General features: G+C 36.8%; 2 protein-coding genes and 2 non-coding genes across 5 annotated transcripts in view; all 4 read left to right on the forward strand.

Annotated features, from left to right (window-relative positions):
* Positions 1-49: 49 nt before the first annotated feature.
* LOC129803227 (angio-associated migratory cell protein) lies at positions 50-11,503 on the forward strand. 2 transcript variants are annotated; one of them, XM_055849673.1, is made up of 4 exons: positions 50-69; positions 9,891-9,991; positions 10,058-11,223; positions 11,287-11,503. In XM_055849673.1, the coding sequence occupies exons 1-4, from the start codon at positions 65-67 to the stop codon at positions 11,401-11,403; spliced, it is 1,389 nt and encodes a 462-aa protein (XP_055705648.1). In that variant the 5' UTR covers positions 50-64; the 3' UTR covers positions 11,404-11,503. The 2 variants fall into 2 exon arrangements, with proteins under 2 accessions (XP_055705648.1, XP_055705649.1); XM_055849674.1 differs by having other exon boundaries at positions 10,061-11,223.
* Positions 11,504-11,637: 134 nt separating this feature from the next.
* On the forward strand, positions 11,638-11,800 carry LOC129805082 (U1 spliceosomal RNA). Its single transcript, XR_008752053.1, has one exon. It is a non-coding gene; the product is annotated as a U1 spliceosomal RNA (small nuclear RNA).
* Positions 11,801-19,118: 7,318 nt separating this feature from the next.
* Positions 19,119-25,226, forward strand: part of LOC129803223 (Y+L amino acid transporter 2) — a 10,740-nt gene continuing 4,632 nt past the window's right edge. The window contains exons 1-2 of the mRNA XM_055849668.1: positions 19,119-19,953; positions 23,980-24,198. Of these exons, the coding sequence (XP_055705643.1) occupies positions 19,674-19,953; positions 23,980-24,198 (499 nt within the window). The 5' untranslated portion in view covers positions 19,119-19,673. The remainder of the gene's footprint in view (positions 19,954-23,979; positions 24,199-25,226) is intronic.
* Positions 24,310-24,472, forward strand: LOC129805090 (U1 spliceosomal RNA). The gene has a single exon (XR_008752061.1). It is a non-coding gene; the product is annotated as a U1 spliceosomal RNA (small nuclear RNA).

Raw genomic sequence — 25,226 nt, forward strand, 5'->3', positions numbered from 1 at the left:
TTTTGCCTCGTAATTGATGGCATTACTCATAAATGTCTCTCTCTCATCATATTTGCATACGGAAATGAGGTAAAAGATACATATATTCATTCACTCCCCATTCACACAGTTACATCCCGAAAAAAAAATCAATTCCCATTTCCAGCGATTCTCACCCAAAAAGGAGGCAATATTTCACTCGTAAGATCGATATCGATGCCCATTCCAAAGGGTATGTCATTGGGACAAAATAAGCACAAGAGTTCACAAGATAATTCAAATGATTCAAATTTCAAATAGTGCAGATGAATCGAATCAGTTACAAGATTGATCTACACAGAATAAATAATTTGTAAAAATGTTCGTAAATGTTTGTGAATTCCTATGTTCGTAAAAGTTTGTACTTTTTCACATTGTTCGTAACATGATCACTTGACGAGCATTTTTTTTTTGTATTTTTACAAACATTTTGTTCGTAAATGTTCGTAAACACACAAAAAATGTTCGTAAAATTTTGTCATTTGTTCGTAAATGTTTGTTTTCCTTTCGAACATTTTACGAACATTTACGAACAAATGACAAAATATTACGAACATTTTTGTGTGTTTACGAACATTTACGAACAAATGTTTGTAAAAGTGCAAAAAATGTTCGTCAAATGATCATGTTACGAGCATGTTTGTGGGTTATACGATTCACGAGCAATTTGTAAGTCCACCATAGGAATTCACAAACATTTACGAACATTTTTACAAAAAAAAATTTTTTTCTGTGTAACTGAAAGACAGGGAGCAAGGAAGGAACCTCCACGCGTATTTCGAGCCAGTTTTTTAAGCTGTTTACACACTAGGCAAATTATTGCAATAATAACATTTCAAAGTGACATTGAAATAAAACTTCAATATTGAAGCGAATATTGTAACCAATATTTCAATATTTGCCTACACACTGAGCAAATTAATTTCAATATTACAACTTATTAAAATACCATTCTAGTCAGAGATTCAGTACCTTTCAAACATCGAAAAACTCTTGGAATTAGCACGTTTATGAACAGGAAGACGTAGATACACATAGACATATCGTCGGTTGCGGCTACCTCTGTCGTATCTGCATTTGTTTTATATCTGCATTTGGTGCAAGCTACAATACAGACGTCCCGTCTTGCGTGGAATGCTGACACAAAAGAAATGCAGATACGACAGAGGTAGACGCAACCGACGATATACATAGACGTAGATAGGACCAGAGATTCTGCTCTATATCCTGCTCAATTCTTCCCAGAAACCCATCTTTGTCACAACTTCTTCCCTACTTCCTCTAGAAAATCTCAGATCTTCTGTGATTTTGTAGTATCTTTAGCTGAGATTCTTTACAATCTCAGCTTTTGTGCTCCTAGGTGAAATCCGACCTCGTCAGATCGGGCCCAAATTTTGGATTTACACGTTTTGACACTCATAGATCACGAATATCATATGCGCCAAAAATCGATTTTCGTGGACGTCCCGTCCGTCCGTCCGTCGTATAACCACTTCTGGAGAGAGAACGGAAGGAGATATCGACAAGCGGTTTTCGGCAAAGGTTAAATGTCGATGGGCGGCTAGAAGTAGGTGATGTCAGATCCACCAAAGCATCAAGATCCACCACATCAGAGCACTTGTACACAAAATTTTATTTTATTTCGACAAAAAGTGTAAGAATTATAAGGGTGTCAAACCTTAAGGTGGCGAAAAGTACTTACTCTACCCTACGTAGTTTTGGAGATATATCGTGAAATGTGTACGAAAACAGGAAAAAATTTACACTAAAACTGGTCGCATTTTTCAGAGCTAATGTCACCCCACCGGCCCTGGGTTTTAGAATACAGCGTAGACTGGGGAAAGCAACCGAGACAGGAACCAATACAAAAAAAGGGGTGGCAAAGCGTCCGAGGCTTTGCGAACTGCTCGAACTCCCGAGAAAGAGCTCTGCCTTAGATACCTTTTCGAAAGTTTTCTGATGTATAGAAAATTATTGTCGAATTAAAATTGTCTATAAATCAACACAAAACCATCTTAAAGTTGAAAATTGTTCAAGAAGAGGGTTTCAAAAAATCATTAACCTTATAATTAATTAATTGAAGAAATCGGGTGAAAATTGAGCTTTGACCTTCAATAATTCCAGATGGCGATTTTTCCGGTGATAGGTGTCTAAGAACGAAATGTTCAGCTGGACTACCTCCGAAACATATCCAAAAATGAACGAAATCGTCAGGGCCAATTTTTGCAAAGTCAAAAAACATGTTTTTTTTGGAGGGGATAGAAGGGGTGGAGGGTAATTTGTATAACTTAGTTCGATAGAGAAAGTTGACTTGTGGGGGGGGGGTTACCGAAGACCGGAAGTCAATATCTCTTACCGTTTGCCAGCTAGGATGGTGAGAAGTTTAAAAAAAAAGTCGATTGTGGAAACTGCTCTCTCTTGGAGTTCGAGCAGTTAAAAATGAATTAATGTTAGAAGCAGTTCAAAACAGTAAAGTACTAAAGTAAATGTTCAGGAAAAAGGTTTGCCCTCTTCATTTTTCATTGGAATAGCACCATTAACTCTTTCGCGTCTTTAGGGTAATGTCATGACTCGGGGAAAAAAGTTTTTTTTGGGTATTTACATTAATTGAAATCTATCTGTTCGTGCACGACATCATAATAGAAGGATGCAAGATTCTTGGCTCATTTTCTCAAGACTCCAGTTAGATTTCAATTAATGTAAATAGCCAAAAAGAAACTTTTTTCCCCGGGTCATATATGACCCTAAAGACGCGAAAGAGTTAACCCTTTAACGACGAGACACTTTTACGGACTGAAAATCAACAATAAAAATTAATCTGAGAAATATAATCAATGATAAGTCTTACATCTAACTTTGGAAAGTCCAACAGAGTCTGATTCGGTGTATTTTATGCTTCTATGAACGATAGGGATAAAAATAGCCCAAAAATTTTAGTAATTTTTCTGACAATACCAATGAATAATATTTTTCGCTTTAATGAAAAATATTACGTATGAGTATTGTAGTTTTTATTGCCAAGAGTTTTGCTTTAAAAAAAATTGGAAGTATAAAAAATAAGTGAAATCAATTATGAATTTGAGAATTTAAAAATTCGACATTTTTGAGCTTAAATATTTACTACATAACAAATAGCTAGAGACTTGCAAAAAAATATTCTAGTGTAGTATAATTATTATAACCGTTAATTTTAAATTTTGAATATAGTAGTTTTAAAGATATACGCGAGAGGCGCTAGAATTTAATTAATCGAGTATCCCAAGAGTGTGAGCACATTTTGTAAAAAGTTGAGAAATAAATTCTACTAAAACTCAGGTGTGGGGTGCAAAAATGACTCCTACAGTGGAAGATATTAAGAAGGAGTTGACCAGGATGGGGGTGAACTTCCCGGATGACGCAGATGAAGCGAAAATCCGTGAAATATTTGCTCATGCCATCGGACTCCCAGTTGAGGTTAGGAGCTGTGAGAGAAGTTTCCGGGGTTTTCCCGAGGCAGACGGCGCGAGGGGGTACTCATGGAACTCCACAGACGGTGGAGAGAACGCATACGGCGGAAAGGATGCAGACGGCGTCAATGTACTTGCGGAAAATGTGAATCTTGGCCTTTCAACGATGAAAATTGCTGAAACACGTGGAGCTATTCCAAAAGATTCCAATGCAGACGGCGCAGCTTCTGGGGAAAGAAGCGACCCAGCACGTAATGAGACAAATGCGGATATTCAGTGTCCACCTCTTTTGGCCACAGTTGATATTCGAAGACTTTTGGAGCTGTCAGACTCACGTGCACGAGCAACTGATGACTTGCCACCGATGAATTCCATGTCCTTGAGATTTTCTGACGTCGAGGGTGCTCTTGAATCCTTCAGTGGTGATGATGATTATCCGGTGCGCAAATGGATAGAATCGTTTGAAGACGTTTGTGCTGCTTTTGGAATCAGAGGGCCGGCTGAGATGGTGTTCGCAAGACGTATGCTGAAAGGGACAGCTAGAATGGTACTGAGGGCACACAATTCAACCACTTGGGGACAATTGAAAGATGCGCTTTTGTCAGAATTTGGTAGAAAGCTGTCAATTCGAGAGGTTATCCAGAAGATGGACAAACGTGTGCGCCTCAAAGATGAATCTCTTCATCGTTATGTTGTGGCAATGGAAGAGATTGCTGCCATGGCTGAAGGAATCACTGAAGAGGACATTATCAGTGCTGTTCTCAAAGGCTTGAGAGATGGAACATCAAATGCTGCTGTGCTTGCTGGAGCCAAAACGCTGAAAGAATTGAAGGATTTAATACCAAGATATGAACGACAACCACTGAAGCCCATGAGTGACGGACGGGAAGTTAAGAATTCATCATCCAGTCGACCGATAAGCCAGAGGAAGTGTTTCAACTGTTTCCAAATGGGGCATTTGTCTGCAAATTGCCCTAAACCAAAGAGAACACCAGGAAGTTGCTTCACTTGTGGACAACTAGGACATTCGGTGAAGGATTGCACTACTGGAGCAGTAGCTGCTGCTGTAGAGTCAGATGAGTCAGAGATTCCAATTACTGTACAGGTGAGTGTTGCTATTCATTGTAAGGAAGGTGTCGCGGTTAAAACAATTATTGCCCTTCTGGATACAGGAAGCCCAGTGAGTTTGGTAAGAGCATCAGTAATTCCAAAAGATCTTTTAAATACCCAACATGAAATAATTTCACGATTCAGAGGTTTTGGCGGAACACCAATCACTTTCCTTGATGAATTGAACTGTACTTTAATACTGTTAGGAAAAGAGATTGAAATAAAGATTTTGGTGGTTCCAGATTCTTGTATGCCTATGAATTTGTTGTTGGGAAGAGATGCTCTCAAGAAGTTCGGTATACATTTGCATTTTACCGACAAAGTAAAAGAAAATCAAGAAATGGGCTTGGTAGAGAATCGCGAGGCATTCCTTTACACAATCACAGAGTCTGGCTCAAACGCGGTAGATGTACAGGGATTGAGAGTGGATCGTAACGATGATGAGGCAAAAAGTCCAGTCAATATTGAGCGCGAAATAAAAAGTCAGCCGGATATAGATATGAGTGAACTTCCGGTTATTTGTTGCGGGTTCGAGGATTGTGTTGAAAATGATCAAGATTTTGAGTCTGATTTAGAAGATTTGGATAAAGTTGCTTTCAATGATCGTTCCATCCAATTGATGATCGAAAATATCGAAATATTGGAGGAAAGTGGTTTCTGCCCTTTGGAGAATGCCATTTTGGCAGTTAGCAATGATGAGCTTGATATCTGTACTTCGTTGTCAGAAGAACAGTCAACTGAATTGCGTTATTTAATTGAGAAGGAATATTTTGAGAAGTTCTCTTCGAATGGTGCACATGGCTCTAAATGTGAGATGGAGATTCGTTTGACCAATGATACGCCTTTCTATAGTCCACCAAGGAGGCTTTCTTATGCAGAAAGGGGACAAGTACGTGAGATTGTCAATGATCTTTGTAGTAAGGGTGTGATTCGTCCTAGTAATTCTCCATACGCTTCACCAATTGTATTGGTGCAAAAGAAAAATGGTAGCACAAGAATGTGCATCGATTATCGCGCTTTAAATCACTTGACGGTCCGCGATAATTATCCTTTGCCACTGATTGACGATTGCTTGGAACAGTTGCGAAATAAGAAGATATTTTCTTTACTGGACCTTAAGAGTGGATTTCATCAGGTTAAAGTATCAGAGCAGTCGATCAAGTATACAGCGTTTGTCACGCCTGATGGACAATACGAGTATACAATGATGCCTTTCGGTCTCAAAAATGCACCTTCTGTATTTCAAAGGTTCATTTCACAAATATTGAGAGAATTTATTGAAGAAGGCTCAATCATTGTCTATATGGACGATATAATGGTTGCGAGTGAAAGTTTCGAAGAGCACAAGGTTTTGCTTAAACGGGTTTTGAATTGCTTGGCAAAGAACGGACTTGATATCCAAGTGTCTAAGTGTAAGTTCGGATACTCCTCATTGGAATACTTGGGCTATGTCGTGTCAGAGAAGGGAATAAAGCCAAGTGATATACATCTTCGTGCGATTAAGAATTATCCAATTCCCACCTCAGTAAGAGCAGTTCGGGCATTTTTGGGACTGTGTGCCTACCTGCGTAGATTTGTAGAGGGATTTTCAAAAATTGCGAGACCTCTTTTTGATATGCTTAAGAAAGACGTCACGTTTGATTTCAATCAAGCATGCCAAGATGCTTTTATTAAGTTGAAAAGTCGATTGATTAGTTCCCCAGTCTTGGCATATTATGATCCTAAGCGGGAAACAGAACTCCATACGGATGCCAGTTCTATGGGATTTGGAGCAATGCTCTTACAGAGGCAGGATGACAAGAAGCTTCATCCAGTTGCATACTACTCGAAATGTACGACTGAATCCGAGGCTAAATATTCAAGTTTCATGCTAGAAACTCTTGCGGTTATTTATGCTCTCAGAAGATTTCGTGTGTACTTGGAAGGGATTAACTTTTTCATAGTAACGGATTGTATTGCTTTTGAACAAACAACCAAGAAAGCGCCCATGAATAGGCAGGTTGCTCGTTGGGTTATAGAATTGCAGGGATATTCATATACGATTGTTCACCGACGTGGTGAACTCATGCAGCATGTTGATGCATTGAGTCGTTGCTATTATGCAGGAGAAGTTGATTTGGACTTCCAATTGCGAGCTACACAAAGCAGAGACCCATTGATTTTGGAGATTAAAAAGAAGTTAGAGACTAAGGAAGATAAGCTTTACGTTTTGCGGGATGGATTGGTGTACAGGCGCGATCGTAGAAACCATGCATATTTTTATGTGCCTTGCGAAATGGAACAAGCTTTAATTCAAAAGATTCACGAGAAGGTTGGGCACCTCGGTATGAATAAGACCTATGATAAACTGAAGACACTTTATTGGTTCCCAAGTATGAATAAGAAGGTGGAAACATTTATACAAAACTGCGTAAAGTGTATGCTTTATTCTGCTCCGCCTAAAGATAATCGTCAAGATTTGCATAGTATTCCGAAGAAAGCTGTACCATTCCATACGCTTCACGTTGATCATGTGGGTCCTTTGCCTTCACTACAATCAAAGAGGAAACATGTACTAGTAGTCGTTGATGCGTTCACAAAGTACACTCGCTTGTACCCGGTTGCTTCCACGAGCACTAAAGAGGTCTGTTGTGCGCTGGCAAAGTATTTTGATTATTACAGTAGACCGGTGAGGATTGTTTCAGACAGAGGTAGTTGCTTTACCTCGCATGAGTTCAAGAGCTTTTTGGATGAGAAAAACGTAGAGCATGTAAAAGTCGCAGTTGCATCTCCTCAGGCCAATGGTCAAGTGGAAAGGGTTAATCGCGTCTTGTTGCCAATATTAGCGAAATTAAGTGAACCTGCACAGCACGCTGATTGGGTGAAGCAGATCTCACGTGCTGAATTTGCGCTGAATAACACTATTCATCGATCAATTGGTTGTACTCCCAGTCAATTGTTGTTTGGGGTAGATCAGAAGGGGCCTGACGTGGATGAACTCGCAGAATATTTAGAAGATAAGGCGGATCCGGTTGAACGAAATCTCAAAGACCTAAGAGACAGGGCTTCTCAGAATATTGAAAGGGTTCAAGCGTACAATGAAAAGCAATTCTCTCGTTTTCACCAGAGTCCACGAACCTATGAAGTAGGCGATTTCATTCTCATTAAGAATGTTGACACGACGCCCGGCATTAATAAGAAATTAATGCCAAAATACAAGGGGCCTTATGTTGTTGAACGCGTATTGCCTCATGATCGGTACGTTATCCGTGATATTGATGAATGCCAGGTAACTCAAATCCCCTATGAAGGTATTATTGAAGCGAAAAACATGCGATTGTGGCGTGTTAATGATTGTGAGCCAGGTTCTGACACAGAGCAACATTCATCTCCTGAATTAGGGATAGATTTGCTTTTTGAACAAGAATGAATTAACACTATTGGGGTAGTTCGAATTTGATTCAGTTTGGATTTGTGTATTTGTTTATTAGTATATTTGATATTTTAATTTAAATAAGATTTAAATTAATAGGTCAGTGTTGGCCGAACTGTAGTATAATTATTATAACCGTTAATTTTAAATTTTGAATATAGTAGTTTTAAAGATATACGCGAGAGGCGCTAGAATTTAATTAATCGAGTATCCCAAGAGTGTGAGCACATTTTGTAAAAAGTTGAGAAATAAATTCTACTAAACTAGATTCCTTCAACCTTCTACTTTACAATTATATACAGACATAAGAAAAAAATAGCTTTAGGTAGTCAGTTAAAATTATTTTCTTTATGGGACACCGGTATTCCCATCGTCCTTCCTTAACTCTTTCGTCTCTTTTGGGACTGTAGTACCCAAAGAAGTATATGCATTTTCTATGAAAAACAATGTTTTTTAATTATTCAGAACTGATAAAAATCCGATTCTTGTGGATGATTACAAACTATAAGGATGTCCAAATGTAAGATATTTTTTGTAGGACCTCAATTAATTCCTAAGCTTAGATATTTTTGATTAAAAATTGTGAAATTGGCTTGCAGCATATGCTGCGGTCCGGAAAGAGTTAAAGGGTTAAACATGGTACTTGGAGATGCTCAAGTATCAGGTTTGAATTAAAGAGATGCGGTTTAATATCGCACTGAAATATCATTTTGTGATCAATTATTTGAATTCGCGGCACTCTGGGAATTGTTCTCTTTGATCACGATCACAAAAATACCTTTCCCACAATTTCTCACTAAGTGTTCCGGACACATAATCCCCTCAATGATGCACCCCTTGTGCCCTGCCCCCATCACATTTTCCCGATAGAATCTCCTCTCTTTCTCAAGCCCAATAACCGTCTCTTTTTTATGCACTTACCTTGGATTTGCTTATGGAGCTTTCTGGGCAACCATTTGGTGGCCCGATTCGATGTCTCACGACTTTCCTGGGCATCGTGTGCGTCGTCTCTCTGGGTTGCATAAGTGCCCAATAAAAAGCATTCTGCTGATACTTCTCTCTCCATCATCAACGCGGCATATTGAGTCCACAAAATACAAAACCAAATAACGGGATTCTCGCGCTGCAGACTCCGCGAGAGTTGGCTTCTGCGAGAGACAACATGAAACAACGAAAAAAATATATATAGAATTCTCTCCAATCCACAAAAAGAGAGAAAAACGTGTCCAGTTTCCATCACGATTCACTTATATACACAATTACCTGATTTATTTTTGTTCTCTCTGCCTTCCTTTTTGTGCCCTTTTTTCTCCTCCTCCATTGGCGCGCATTTATCCTCCATATCCAGCTTCTGCGGAAATGCTATTTGATTTCTTGTGATTTGATGGCCAAACATGAGAAATCAATCAAGTTTATTTTAATGATTCCTGCGACATACGAGATTCGCACAGAATCCGACCAGGAAATGATCGGCAAATGCTTCTTCTCAATCATCTGCCGGTACCTCTTGCTATATCCAGGAAAGTGGGTCAACCCATAAACCATCCATTTGATAGATTCATCATGGGAATTTTTCATTAACTGAGGAATTCATCCCCCCGGAGCACTCTCCATATCTCTTGAGAGAATGGACTAATGAAAAACAAATAATCAATTTAAATTACGGTTCTTTGAACTTGTTTATCAGCAATTGAATCACTCACCTTGGTCCACCTGGGACCAATATTGTGATTCCTGCTGATTAGTGGCTTGAGGGCAATCTCTTGATACCCTGCATTCTGACAAATTCTTCCACAAATGATTGATTGCAGATGATAGATAGAGGCTGGGGGAGGGACTTTCCAGAGAGAAGATGAGCTGTTAATGCCCTAAAAAAGCAGGGAAAGACAATGCATTTTTTGCAGATCCGGCAATATTCCGGCTGTCAGATTTTGTTGTCTCGACACTAGCGCCCCTGTTGGAATTCTCAGCAAGTTCATGCGCAGCAGCACGTGTGTCCGGAAAGGTGAGTATGAGATTGTTATTGTCATGGAAAATCCCCCAAAAATTCAATGATCTCACAATTTTCCAGCAGAAACCAATAAAATGGGATCACACAATTCACCCAATCGTCCACCACCCCGAGAAGACAACTTCGATGAGGAGTTATTTGAGGACAATGGAATGGATGGTCATAACTTTGACAGGGATGATGATTTCCCTGACGAATTTGTCCATGTCGAAGAGATTTTGGATGATGATGATGCCGAGAGGATGGACAATGACATGGAATCCGATGAAGAAGGTGCAGCCGGGAGTGAGAGTCAGGATAATGAAGAAACAGAGCCAATTCGTGATGATGCAGTGTTGACATTCAAAGAACATTCCGGACCTGTATTTTGTGGCAGTTTCCATCCCACAGAACCTCTGGCAGTGACTGGAAGTGAGGATGATACTGCATACGTGTGGAAAACTTCCACTGGGGAGGTTGTATTCAAATCCGACGGACACAGTGACACAATTATAGCTGCATCATTCAGCTACGATGGAAGTTACCTGGCCACAGGCGATTTGGGTGGCTTCCTGCAAGTTTTCCGCCTATCTGAGGCCTTCAAGAGGGTGTGGCACTTCAATATTGGTGACATGACATGGATGGAGTGGCACAGAGCATCAAATGTCCTGATGGCTGGGTCAGAAAGTGGTGAAGTGTACTTTTGGCGCATTCCTTCAGGCGACTGCAAAGTTCTCCAGGGACACAATTCTAAAGCTGAATGTGCCAGTCTCACGGCAGATGCCAAGAAAATTGCCGTAGGATACGCCGATGGGAGTGTTACCCTCTGGGACATTAAAACTACGACGTCCGTCCTCGGAATTCCTCCAAATTCTCCACACGGCCATACAGAAGGAGTTTTGTCAGTTTCAACGGATCCCGAGGGCAGTCTCTTTGTCTCAGGTGGATCCGATGGACTGCTCGTAATCTCCTCCAGTGCTGGACCTCTTGGGAGAATCGATGTCAGAGATCCCGTGGAGACTGTGGCTTTTTCTCCAGCCACAGATGCCCTAAAACTCGTTGCCACGGGGACTCTTCAGGGAAAAATCACCATCTGGGACATCTCCCGGCAGAGTCCACGATGTGAGTGCAAAGACGACGAACTATCAGGCGTCACAAAGGTACTCTGGACACGGGATTTGACCCTTCTTGCTGCCACTCTCGATGGATCAGTAAAAGTTTTCGAAGGAAGAACTGGCCAACTAAAAGTACTGAGAAAATCATGATTTTCCCCAATTCCTGATATCTAATTCCATGATTACCTCTTTCAGAGTACACTCCTGGGTCACCGGAGAGAAATCTATGACATCCAGATGCACAAAAATGGGGAACTTCTGCTTACAACCAGCGAAGATGGGACTGCAAAAATTTTTCATCTTCTTTCCTAGCTCCTGGACAATTTTCCAGGGCCTCCTGTGACTTTAGCTTTTGTACAGAAACTCCGATATATTCTCTTGATACCATAAAAGCCTCTTGAATTGATAAAAAGTGCATTTTCCTTTCAATTTTCGCCGTTTTCGCCAAAAAAGCTGTAAGAGAATTTTTTTCACATTAAACGTATACTTCATGCGAACAACAGTTGTAGCTGTGATAGAGGTGGAAGATGCAATGTTTGCCAAAGCATACTTACCTGGCGTAGGGGCTACCGTGATCATTAAGGCGGTTCCCCCGAGGCGAGGCTCTTCCATTGCACTTCGGTTGGGCTGACCCTTGCGATTATCCCTAATGTGGATAACTCGTGCGCACAATTTTTGATAGCCGGGACTGCGTACGCGCTGTCCCGACCCCAAATCCTCCAAAAACACAGAAATCACAGCTTTTGCTTGGCCACCAAGAGATTTATCTTGGGCTGCCACCAAAGTTCACCCCTTGATAGACCTTTCTGCGTCTCAATCTCTCTCTCTCTGTGGTATGAGACTCTGCCCTAATTGCAAACAACTCTCTCCCAGTCTCCACAATCTTTTTACCCTTATCTCTATATTGTTTGGGTTAAGTGATAATTGAAAAAAAAATCATTTTAATTGGGAAAATTTATGAGGACATTTGGTCATCTCCACAAATCTCTTTCGTTAACCCTTCACTCAATAAAATATACATCTACGACGTCTACGACTCATTTTGTTCATTGACCATTTGCCTTAGCCCTTGAAATCAATAAATTTTGAAGCGGTATTACCTCAACTTTTGATGAAGATAATTAGAAAAGTGAATTATCGATGAGAAAGATTAACTCATTGACTACCAGAGCCTGGTAGGTCTGGTACATTTATTCCGCTTTATATCAAATCATGGTAAGTTTGATAGATAATTTCTAGTTAGAGGTAGGGGAAGTGCTTATAATTTTGGACAGTCTGCATATAAGAATCGATATCCTAAGTTTGAAGTGCCATATTTTCAATACTAATTGACTTTTCTTGTTACTCTCTTTTCAGAAGGATTGTTTAGAAACTTGGCAAGCTATTTATCATCTCATTTTTACTAAAATTAGTTTTAATACGTTTAAAAATGAATTGATATGTAGAGGTGAATTTGACTCTTATTTTGGACAACTTGGTTATTAATTTTTACAACTTGTCTGTAAATTTGGACAGATAATCCGCCTCAACAGGATGCCCATTGTTCTTCATTTTATGAACCAATCTTACCAAGTCCTCTTCCTGGTCATGTAAGGGAAACGTGGAATGTCACAAGACGCCCAGAAACTTTCCATATCATTCATTAAAGTGAGTTGACTTCGGTGCTCCAAGTACGTGCGGATTCGCTCATTCCCTGACCTTTCCGGGAGCCTTTCAAGGCATTTCTCGCTACATCTCTTTCGTAGAGATGATGCTCCTTTATTTCTCCATGCATTTGTCCAACCTAGTCATCACAAAAGCTAGAATTTCACGAAATTTCGTGAGAAAAACACCTGTCCAAAATAAGAATCATCACCTCACTGGTGAATGTCTTAAAAAATTTCCCATTTTTCACACGAAAAATATAATTCACAAGGCAAATCTCACTTCAGGTCAAATGTACAAATCATCAGTAACGTGAATCAACACAATATTCAATGAATATTCAATAATATCACTCAAAAACAACGAACAAACTTTGTTAGTACTTCACCAAAACTAAATAAGACTGAAGTAAGCCACGAAGTTCTGTCATATTTCTCGTAAGCAATTGCTCACACTGAATTTTCAACAAAGCAATTTCAACTCAAATCATATTCAAATTTTAACGTATTTAGTGTTAAAATATTCCAAAAAGAACAAATATTTAGATAGAATTCATTATTCATCGAATATTGGAATAAAAATCCATCATTTTAATCAATTTATTTTTAGTGTCCAATGTTATCCTCCAAGTGTCCAAAATAAGAAACTGGACAAAATTAGAAGCATTTCCCCTATATTAATTGAATTATTTATGCATTTTTAAATAAAAATATCAAAGATTCTTCAGATGAATTTCCTGGACAAAATAATGCAGGTAAAGATTAAAATAGTTTACCCCGATAACACATAAGTCAATCAAAGGAATGATAATATTACTACCGTTTCCTCCCCACATCTTTCATTCTCCTCCTGAAACCGCTATTTTGGAAATATCTCAAGAACCTGAGAAGCAATTCCCATTCCCACTATTCTTGGATATGTATTAATGACTGTCCTAGCGGACAGTTCATTGATATATCCCAACGGTACTCTATCCCCCCTTGTTACTTATGATGATATAATTTGATCAGAAGGAAAGAATCGAAGAATTGCTTCTAAACAGAAGGGATATTATTTAATAACTTAGAATCATTAGACTAGAAGTCTCATAATTAGTCCTAAAGAATCAAGACATCATATATATTTTACCTTTTCCCGCTCCTTTACCTTCAAAAAACATTTTCAGCAATGTTTCATTCTACTAAAAAGGTGGCAAAGCGTCCCAGGCTTTGCGAAATGCTCGAAATCGTGACTTAGATGCTAAACCTCAAAAGTACTTTCGCATCATTTTACGTTTACCGGTTCTCAACTGATTTAAAATTTAATTTAAACCCTTTCGTAAATCACTCAGAAGATCCCACAAAATAGTTATAAGAGTAATAAAATTGATAAAAATTACTTATCGGTTCATAACCGCTTCCTAACCAATTTGAAAAAGCTTAATAAATTACTCAAAACATTGCCCAAAATACCTTAGGAGTAGGGTAAATGTTCTAATTTAAAACCATTTCCAGGCGCTTTAACTTTGACAGAAGATTTAACACATTAAGTTCATTTTTTTTTTGAAGAGAATTACAAAAATTTGCTCCTTGACTCTTCTAGAATGTTACTGTTTAGTGAAAATTCTTTAGATATAATTTGAAAACTTCTTAAATACAAGAAAACTACGCAAGCGTAAAATGCTTCTATTGGAAACAAATTAATCCAAATGGAGACAAGGGAAAGTTTCTAATTGGAGACAAACGACAAACAGTGTAAGTGTAAGTGAAACCGCGACGAAAGGCTTCCAAAACCTTGTTGAGTTGCTCTTGAGTGCAAGATTTGTTCTTATTCCTGGCCTTTTATCCTTTCCCATCTAAAACAATAAGAAAATCTCTCCAAAAAAAAAATCATATTTTCGGGGTTTCCTATTGAAGCAATTGCAGACACTTCAGAAAAACCCTTTTTGTTCACGAAATAGGTAATTATTTCATTTGAAAACTTCACGTGCCGTTAACAATAAAGATTAGCACTTAATTTAACTAAAATTAGCCAGAAATATGACATCAACGTTAAACAAAACGAATAAACAATAGTCAATTTATTGTGTTTTTCATTGGAAAACATGGTCGCTCGATGAAAAATTCGATGGTGAAAATGTACACTTTTAATTTTTCTGAGAAATTAACAAATTAAAATTTGTGAATATGAATGGATTTTCGCTTTATTTGGAGCAAAATTAACTAAATAATGAAACTGTGGTATAGAAAATATATAAATATAGTAATTTAGTACTGTATTTATCATGAAAACAATGACGTTTCCATTTGGAGTAGCGAAAAATTTCCATTTGGAGCAGGTTTTGGATTAGCTTAATTTACCCTAGTATAATTAAATGTCGGATAAAAATTTGTTATCGGTTCATAAGCAATTGTAATCGGTTTAGTCTTGTCAAAAATTCCACAAGAATTCCCAGACCTTCCCAACAAAAATTATATCATTCGGTTCAGAAATACGTTTTTTAGAGCCTCTTGAACCCTTTAAGGACGAGAGGGGCAAAAGTCGGGGATCAGAAAAGTAAGTTTTTCTAATTTTTTGTAGCAAAAGTTGGCCATAGGGAAAATTTTATTTTTGGATCACGGGTGACCCAATTGTACATGAAAAAAATCCATTATTAAGAACGATTCAACGGTATTTTCGTATATGGACAAATTTCCACCTAGTTCATCTCTAAAACATTCAAAAATGAAAAAAAAAGAATTTACACGACGTGTTTTAGAAAAATCAAAAAAACATGATTTTGGAGTTGATGGGGAGGGGACAGGAGGGGAATTTTAACGATCCTTGAGTCGATTTATGATGGAGGGTTTTCCTAAGATCCTAAGTCTCTATCTCTAACCGTAACGGCCGAACAGCCGGACAAACAAACTGAAACAGACAAAGAAAACTCAAAACGTATTAGAGACAAGATTAGAGATTTAGTCGGATGTTATTGTATGTAAAAATAAGGATAAAAAGTTTTATAACAATGTAAATGTTGTCAATAAAGCAGATTAATTAAAAATTTAATTATCTATTAACATTTCTTGTCAAAGTTTCAAGGTTGGCTTGATTATACAAATTAGAGGAAATATAAAAAAATCACTGCTGGATTACAACTTACGACCGTGTATTAAGTAATCAAAATTACAGTTTCAAATTCGGTGTGTTTTCTGTTCTACTATTTCACTTTATTATTCTTGCGATCCTGAATGGGATCTTCAACTTATCAAAGCATTTAAACGGCTACTCTCTTAAGAGCTGAAGACCATTCTCCATTGTCAATAATTGGTATTTCAGGAGAATATTTTTTAAGTATAAAACCTATAAGACTATACTACAAAATAAAACATTTTTTGAACGCAAAGAAGAATAAATATTTTGAAAAATTGCACAAGAAACGAACAATTTTAATCCAACCTTAAAGAATTTCATCTTATCACTGAAAAAAACGGGGGTGTTATTAACTTTGTTTCCTCATAACTTGATCACTTTTTAGGTGTAAAAACGTGGAAATCGTATAACAATGTAGTCCCACAGCTCAAACAAGCCCCACCTTCTCCTACTGCACCAATTTTGATTATTGTAGGGCAACAAATGTGGAAAGCTTTAAGTTTCTCCACGAAAGCTTCTAGGACAACATTGTAGCTATCCCTTCATAATTTTAAACCAAATTGATTATTTTGGATTACAGTAGACGCTCTCTCAATTGGGCATTTAGGGCAAAATGTTATCCGGTTTATAGATAGATTTGGGCGTCAAAACCTTTGTAAATTCCACAAAAAGCACTCAATTATACAGAATCACGATAAAATAGGAAGAACAACAGCGAATTTGAGCAAATTAGCTTCATAATTAAACGTGAAAATTGTCAACAAAATTTTTCGCCCGATTGAAAAAGAGCCGATTGAGCGAGAGTCTAACTGTATTTTGCTAGTAAGCCAAATTTTAGTGTTATAATGCTGAGCACAGGGGGAGCAACGGCTTCTTCCTGCCCCTACCTCGCTAATCCCTAGTAAGCTTACGTTTTTCTACAAATCTTTTAGCTATATCGTGGCTTCAATTATGCATATGCATTTAAACCAGGAACATTTCATCGTCTCTGGAAAAGTAGGGTAAATTAAGCTAATTCAAAACCTGCTCCAAATGGAAATTTTTCGCTACTACAAATGGAAACTTTTCTGATCCCCGACTTTTGCCCCTCTCGTCATGAAAGGGTTCAAGAGGCTCTAAAAAACGTATTTCTGAACCGAATGATATAATTTTTGTTGGGAAGGTCTGGGAATTCTTGTAGAATTTTTGACAAGACTAAACCGATTACAATTGCTTATGAACCGATAACAAATTTTTATCCGACATTTAATTATACTAGGGTAAATTAAGCTAATCCAAAACCTGCTCCAAATGGAAATTTTTCGCTACTCCAAATGGAAACGTCATTGTTTTCATGATAAATACAGTACTAAATTACTATATTTATATATTTTCTATACCACAGTTTCATTATTTAGTTAATTTTGCTCCAAATAAAGCGAAAATCCATTCATATTCACAAATTTTAATTTGTTAATTTCTCAGAAAAATTAAAAGTGTACATTTTCACCATCGAATTTTTCATCGAGCGACCATGTTTTCCAATGAAAAACACAATAAATTGACTATTGTTTATTCGTTTTGTTTAACGTTGATGTCATATTTCTGGCTAATTTTAGTTAAATTAAGTGCTAATCTTTATTGTTAACGGCACGTGAAGTTTTCAAATGAAATAATTACCTATTTCGTGAACAAAAAGGGTTTTTCTGAAGTGTCTGCAAATTCTTCAATAGGAAACCCTGGAAATATGATTTTTTTGGAGAGAATTTCTTATTGTTTTAGATGGGAAAATAGAAAAGACCAGGAATAAGAACAAATCCTGCAGTCAGGAACAACTCAACAAGGTTTTGGAAGCCTTTCGTCGCGGTTTCACTTGCACTGTTTGTCGTTTGTCTCCAATTAGAAACTTTGTCTCCATTTGGATTAATTTGTTTCCAATAGGAGCATTTTACACTCGCGTATTTTTCTTGTATTTAAGAAGTTTTCAAATTATATCTAAAGAATTTTCAGTAAACAGTAACATTCTAGAAGAGTCTAGGAGCAAATTTATGTAATTCTCTTCAGAAAAAATATGAATTTAATATGTCAAAGTTAAATCGTCTGGAAATGGTTTTGAATTAGGACATTTACCCTATTCCAAATTGAATAAAAATATTGAATTGAATTTGTTGTGACCTTCTAAAGAAGAAGAAGATTTCTGAAGAATGGGATAGACATATTCAAAATATTTGAGAAAGAAAGAGATGTGAATTTTGTCTTCATGAATTTTTCCCGGTCTAAATAAAGTGCGTGGAGGTAGAAAATTCTATTTGAATTTGAATTTTGATTGGACTTTTCCTAAAATCTATATTAAAAGGCAAACCAAATTTAATACAACCGTCAGTAGATTACCTACACCGACTTTTAAAAGTATACATTCTTGCACGAGTTATAAATAATTCTTCTTTCTTTTGAAATCTGTCACTTTATTTCATAATGTTTTCTCTAGATTTTAAATATGTGCTATTTTGCAAGATTTTCACTTAATCTCATCTGCAATGCTATCTTAAAATGCCTTAAATTATTTATGAAAATCTGTATTCTGCGTAATATATTTAATGAAAGCTATATAAGCATTTTTCCAACACAATATTTATTTTAAAAATGTTTGCAAAAGACTTTTGTTGGTAAATTTTCTCTAGATTAAAGAATTAGAAGAATCACGAGAAATTCTATGATAAATTTTAATCTAAATGTTATTCTTAGATGTTTTCTTTGGCTTTTTTTGCATCTCCCCGGAGCAAAAAAAAATAACTAGAGAGTGATTACATATTTAATTTTCCCATGATTTGTAATGGAATATGTCACAAATAAATTCTTATCAAGCATATCGCGTAATGAACGAAATTCTAAGAATGTTTTCGTCGCCTAATGTGACAATAGAGCATTTCCTCTTATCGCAGGAAAACTAAACCAAAGTGTGAATGATTAAGAACCAGATTATTTACCCACAAATGAATTTATCTATCAGCACTATCGCATAGAAACTAGTGTATAACCAGATTAATTTACATACATATATAATAAGGCGATAAGAGAGGGAATTGTGCCTATTTTGCCCATTTTTTTGCTTATTGGAAGTTTTTCCTTATATTTCTTTTTGAGTACATATATATATCTCCGGAGCAAGCAACAACATGGAATTAGAAACAGCATCAACACTCTACTATGTAGTCAATGTAGTGGTTCCTCTGCAATTTTCACCAATACTTGGTAGTAGTCTCTTTCCGTATTATATAGTTCCCCTCTCCGTTGAATCGCGTATAGATTTCGCTGGCCAAATATAAATGTATGCGATATTCGTGAAAGAGCATTTGTATAGCTGGCCCATGCTGAATATTCCAACTTCAGTTCCATTTCACTCTTGGGTCTGACAACGCAGCAAAATTTCATTGAGTGCTTCCCTCGAGACGTGGCTAAATAATTCCCTTCCTCTCTCCACGTTTTAAGTGCCCAACAATAGTGATGTTTTTAGTAAATTTAGAAAGCCCTTTAACCTACCACGTGCTTTCTTTCGGATCATTTGGCGGGAAGATGTTCTGAGAACAAATTCCAGGAAGTGCGTTAGTTTTTTTTTTTGGTTGCCGAACTAACTTTTTGTTGCCTTGCTGTATAATGATGGATCATTTAAATCTGTGCTGATCTGTGGGGTTAATTTAAATAAAGTGGACTCGATGCTCATACCATTGATGACTTGAATTGCGTGATTTTCATGTTGTTGATCTCTTAAAACAAAAAAATAATAATCCTACAAATTATCAAAGTGCGCCAAACATTGATTCCTTCTGGTACTTCAAGAACCCCGTACAATGGCTAAAATATCCGCCTCGGAAAGTACACTTCAGCCCCGAATCAGTTACACAGAAGATGCACCTGAAGACAGCACAAGCAACGATGGGGTAAAAATGAAGAAGGAACTGGGTCTGCTGGATGGCGTGGCCATCATTGTGGGCGTCATTATTGGCGCTGGGATTTTTGTATCGCCCAAAGGTGTCCTCCTGTACAGTGGTTCCATCGGTCAGGCCCTTATTGTGTGGATCCTTTCGGGCGTCCTCAGTATGGTTGGTGCCCTATGCTATGCAGAACTAGGTGAGTGAAATACCCAACGCCTCATTTAACCAACGATGACACACTCATTGTGGATTTCATCAGCCGGCTTCCAACTTCTTCCTAAGACCGCTCTTTTTACCTGTTTGACGAGCATGTGCTCTCTTACACACGCGCAATTATTTCTCCTCTTGCTCATTCGTTCAACTATTCACTAGTAACAGCCACCAAGGCGAATGTATTCTACTCTGTAGTGTACCCTGGTTTTTACTCAATGAATTTTGTTGAGAAATTGACCAATAAATCAGCTATTCACTTTCATTTAGCAGTAAAAAATGCACATTGGCAAAATATTCAATTTACTCTTTTTCATCCAATCCTATTTTTCGAGATCAGTTAAAATAATTAAGATTTGAAATGCTTTCTAAAACTCATTTTCGCACTTGAGATAAAAAGCTACAAGAACGTGACTAAAAGATCATAAGTTGCAACTTCAACTGTTCTTAACAGTTCAAACTCAGACTGGATAGGGGAACTGTGGGGAATTTTTGGGATGGTACAGGACTGTACAAGTTATACGGGCTGCAGACCTATGGTTTAGCTATATTGCTTTACTTCTTTAATTTCTTAATAAGCAATACATATCGATGATTCCGTTCCATACTATGCTATCTCAAAATGACAATTTTTCAGGAGAGCCATTTAAAGTTGACAAATCCTTATAGTCAAGTGTGCTAATCTGGGCGCTTCGCTATCTGGATCGTTTATGACTAATCCATTTAAAATAATATTTTTATTTTTATTTCCGTAATATAGTCACTACAGTAACATAATATAACTATTCAAGTTTGAGGAAAAGCAAAAATAATATTTTTATCCATTAAATAAGTGAGTGTAATCGACTCATTTCAATCTTGTGCCAGCTGGGTTCTTCACTAAAAACTTTCTAGCAGTAATATTTTCGCTAATGACAGCTGCTTGATTGAAAACATTTATTGTTTTTTCCTTGTGAAAAAAAAGTATTTCAAAGCCAAAGATTTAATTAAAAGGGAATTAACGAAAAGGCGACCCAGTTAGTGCATGCTGACTTATTTCAGTATTATCATTATTTTATAAATTTTCTTTAATATTTTTGATATTTTTTATATTATGTTTCTGAATGAAACAGTGAATAATTCTGTGGATTTAGAAGAAGTAAAAATGAATTTCATCAGTCCAAAAACAAGCGTTTAAGTAGCACTCTTCGGAAAACGATCCAGTTACCCCACCTTACTATGTACTGCTCGTGTATTTTTTTAATTGAATATCTCGTCACACGAACATACACAGTTAAAAAGGTTCTAGGGAGTGTATTCCTCAACCGAATGGGGTCAGACTTAAGCTCAGTACAAAGGCCTTGGAATTTCTGACAAGACTGAACCAATCCCAATTCTTCTATGAATACATAGGTAATAAACCGATTCATAACCGATAAAAAAAATCAATTATATTACTCCTAAGCTATTTTGGGCAATTTTTTGAGTGATTTATGAATCGGTTCAAATCGGTTGTTAATCGGAAAATGGTATTTGATGCGAAAGTGGGGGGAGGTGGGACCAGGGCCGGAGCGCTGGGGGAGCATTGAGGGGCAATGTCCTACCTTAAAAATTCCAATGCCCTACCTTAAATACCAGAAATTAAGGTAATGTTCTAAGTAAACTGTTCGTAGTATGATATGGTAGAGATGAAATTAATCTCCTATTAAATGGTCTGATACATTTAATGTAATAGAGTAATCAATTGAAGTGCTTAATACAATTGGTTAAAATCACATGGAAAATCAAATGATAATTTTGTGAAAAATCTAAATATGTTCTCAAACATCTTAAATTCGGTGAATAAGTTTTCTCTAAATTGGTCCATCTAAAGTCTAAAAATCAAATAAATTTTTAGTTTCCAGATGACTCAATTCCGAGAAATCTGATCCACCGAAAAGTATGTTTTTTTTTCAAAAATGTCTCCAAAAATCAAGTCCCACAGGATAAATTTTTAAATGAAAATTTCAGGAAATATAATTTGAATGTTGTACTTTTATATGCCTAAAAGCTTGAATTAATTATATTTTTTATTATGTTCAAAAGAAATTAGAACAAAGTCTGCTGTTTTTGTTAATTTTGACCCACGTATCCCCTTAAATATATGTATCGAAAAATTAGAATATTTTAGAAGAATTAGAGAAGTTTTGTTAAGCGGACAAATCTTTCAAGTTTTGTCAGAAGGATGTTGTTTACTAATTTAACAATTTTTTTTCTTATGTTTCATACAGAAAATCATCCTTTTGACAAAATTTAAACAAGATCCACTTGGCCACTGATTTGACAAAACTTTTCCCTATTCTGTATGAAAGAACACTTTTTCAACAAACTTTTCTTGTTAATTTGACAAAAAAAAGTGTTCAGAATATATGACATGAAAATTATTATTAGGAATATTTCGTTAATATAAGAAGCTTATACACTAAATCCCGGCATTATGCACATTTTCGGGACCGAAAAAAAACGCACGAAATGGCATTAAGCATTGAGAAAATTTGCATACCCGCAGGGGCTTTTTTTAATAAATCGGCCGTAGAACGAATTTCGCGCGGAGTAAAAGTAGTTCAAACAAAAAGATTCAACTGTTCAATGGAAATGCATTAACAAACAGTACTTTTTGGCCAGAGTTCTTCAATAAATGGTTAGAATAAGTATTTAAAAAATTTACTTTAATAAAAGAAATTAAAGTTTTATTCTGAGAAAGTAGTAAAATGTTTTCAAATTTCCCGCGTCGCAACATTGTATACATTCAGGCGTATGACTTCATAAATTGACTCCCAAGGGTAGGCAAACTTGCATAATTGTATGTGCATAATTCCGTCAGGTGCATAATCCCGAAGGACTTAATGTCGGGACTTAGTGTAACTTCAATTCAATCCCTTTATAATTTATTTAGTTATTTTTAAGTTAAGAAATTCATTATTTATTATTTATTTATAAGTTTAGTAAGTCATTAGGGTTATCATCAGTAAATAAAATTATATTTTACCCCATGATAAATGTATTATTAAAAAATTAATTAATCAACAGAATTCAGTATACACGTTTTTCGTTTTAAAAACTAATTTAAAATAATTAAAACCCATTTCAAAACCACTGATAAAAAAATTGAAATGGCAAGTACAAGATATCTGAATTACTTACCCTTGTTTCTCATTCCCTCTCTTTCTCTCGTGGATTCGTCCTCCAGGGTTGATTTTGCCTCTTCATCCTGCCTCTTACATGGTAATATAGCACTCTTAACATGCTTTTAGAGTTCCTCCCTGGAAAATACGCCAAATTGTGATAAAATCTATCATTACAATTACACACTTTTTGGTGCACCAACCTTTTGTTTTATCATATTCCCAGTTAAATGGATGTTATCAAAACATTTATGATTTATTTTTGGACACTTCCTCTATGACACTTTCAGTCTGTTAATTTTCCAAAAGATGCTCACACAAAGCTTTGGGCACATGTTGAAATTGCGTCATGCTAGAAATTCCATACGACCTCCTTCTTGCCTTTTCCCTCCTCCACTCAATCGCCCTTTTTCCGTGGCGAATAAAAATGCTGAAATGTGGCTTTTTGCCATTGTGCCATGGAATCGCAATTATCTTTCGTTTGAGGCATTTTTTTATCGTGCCTTCAGAATTTAAGGAGGTTCACTGACCACAGTAAAACTTTTGGGCGCAATTTCCAGGCTAACAAAAGGCTTCTTGGAGGCCCCAGTAAAAATTATCCCTGTGGGTGGACGCGAATTTCTGGATAAAACAGAAAGATGAAGGAGAAGTTACAAAATTGCGCGGAGGAAAAATAATAATAAATGTTTTTGAAGCACCCCACATGCCTCTCATTCTTTTCTAATTCCCACCGATTTAATATGATAATGGTGGTTGATTCCGGAGGAAAATTGGAGCACAACAAGACGAATTGAAGGCAACTCATATGGCCAATTTGCTCAATCTCAAACCAACAGAATCTTAAATATCTCTCTATTTTCTTTCCACAGGCACAATGATACCCAAATCCGGAGGTGATTATGCTTACATTGGTGTGGCATTTGGTCCCCTGCCAGCATTCCTGTACCTTTGGGTGGCTCTACTGATTCTGGTGCCCACAGGAAATGCAATAACTGCCCTCACATTTGCCCAATATCTCCTGCAACCCTTCTATCCCAATTGTGATGCTTCCCTGGATGCTGTGAGACTCCTGGCAGCTGTAATTACATGTGAGTAGACAAGAATCTCTTAATAACTGCTGATTTCACATTAAACGTATACTTCATGCGAACAACAGTTGTAGCTGTGATAGAGGTGGAAGATGCAATGTTTGCCAAAGCATACTTACCTGGCGTAGGGGCTACCGTGATCATTAAGGCGGTTCCCCCGAGGCGAGGCTCTTCCATTGCACTTCGGTTGGGCTGACCCTTGCGATTATCCCTAATGTGGATAACTCGTGCGCACAATTTTTGATAGCCGGGACTGCGTACGCGCTGTCCCGACCCCAAATCCTCCAAAAACACAGAAATCACAGCTTTTGCTTGGTCACCAAGAGATTTATCTTGGGCTGCCACCAAAGTTCACACCTTGATAGACCTTTCTGCCTCTCAATCTCTCTCTCTGTGGTACGAGATTCTGCCCTAATTGCAAACAACTCTAACGATGCAATGCACTAACAGCCTTGATTGAGAAAATTTTTATGAGAAGAATCATTTCCTCCGCAAACACTTTTATTTGACTAATACTTAATTAGGGTACTTCGAAGCTTTTGATTTTACCTTTTACGAGTTGGACTAATTGTCATTCAATAATTTATCTTTTTAGTAAAATTGATAGCTTTTAGGGTTCCTTTTTCTATTAACACCACAAAAATATAACATAAGTGTATAACACAAATTGGCAATTTTTGCTGAAGGAGTAAATACAATTTATGTTTTAATTTATATTTATACAAAAAATAATAGATTTTTTTTAAAATTAAGCATAGCCAACATAGCCTAACATTTAGGACTATACAACGTAAAACATACAATTGATGCGCTCAGAGCAAAAAAACTCTAAGTCGTATGCATTTTCCTATTAAAATAGCGTTTTTTTGCTCTGAGCTCCTCATTTGAATGAATTTTACATTAATTTGCTGTGCAAAAGCATATATTTTTACTGAATTTTATGCTAGACAACACATTTCATAAATTTATCAGTGTAATTATTTTTTAAATAAATTCACAACTTGTACTTATCTTATTTATGTGATATA

This window comes from Phlebotomus papatasi, chromosome 2, assembly GCF_024763615.1.
Source record: "Phlebotomus papatasi isolate M1 chromosome 2, Ppap_2.1, whole genome shotgun sequence".
NCBI classification, from domain to species: Eukaryota; Metazoa; Arthropoda; class Insecta; order Diptera; family Psychodidae; genus Phlebotomus; species Phlebotomus papatasi.

Bases quoted from the DNA above. Each gene is read 5' to 3' on its own strand.
- LOC129803227 (XM_055849673.1), top strand. The intron at 9,992-10,057 runs GTGAGTATGAGA...ACAATTTTCCAG, and splicing joins CAGCACGTGTGTCCGGAAAG to CAGAAACCAATAAAATGGGA. The intron at 11,224-11,286 runs GTACTGAGAAAA...TACCTCTTTCAG, and splicing joins GAAGAACTGGCCAACTAAAA to AGTACACTCCTGGGTCACCG.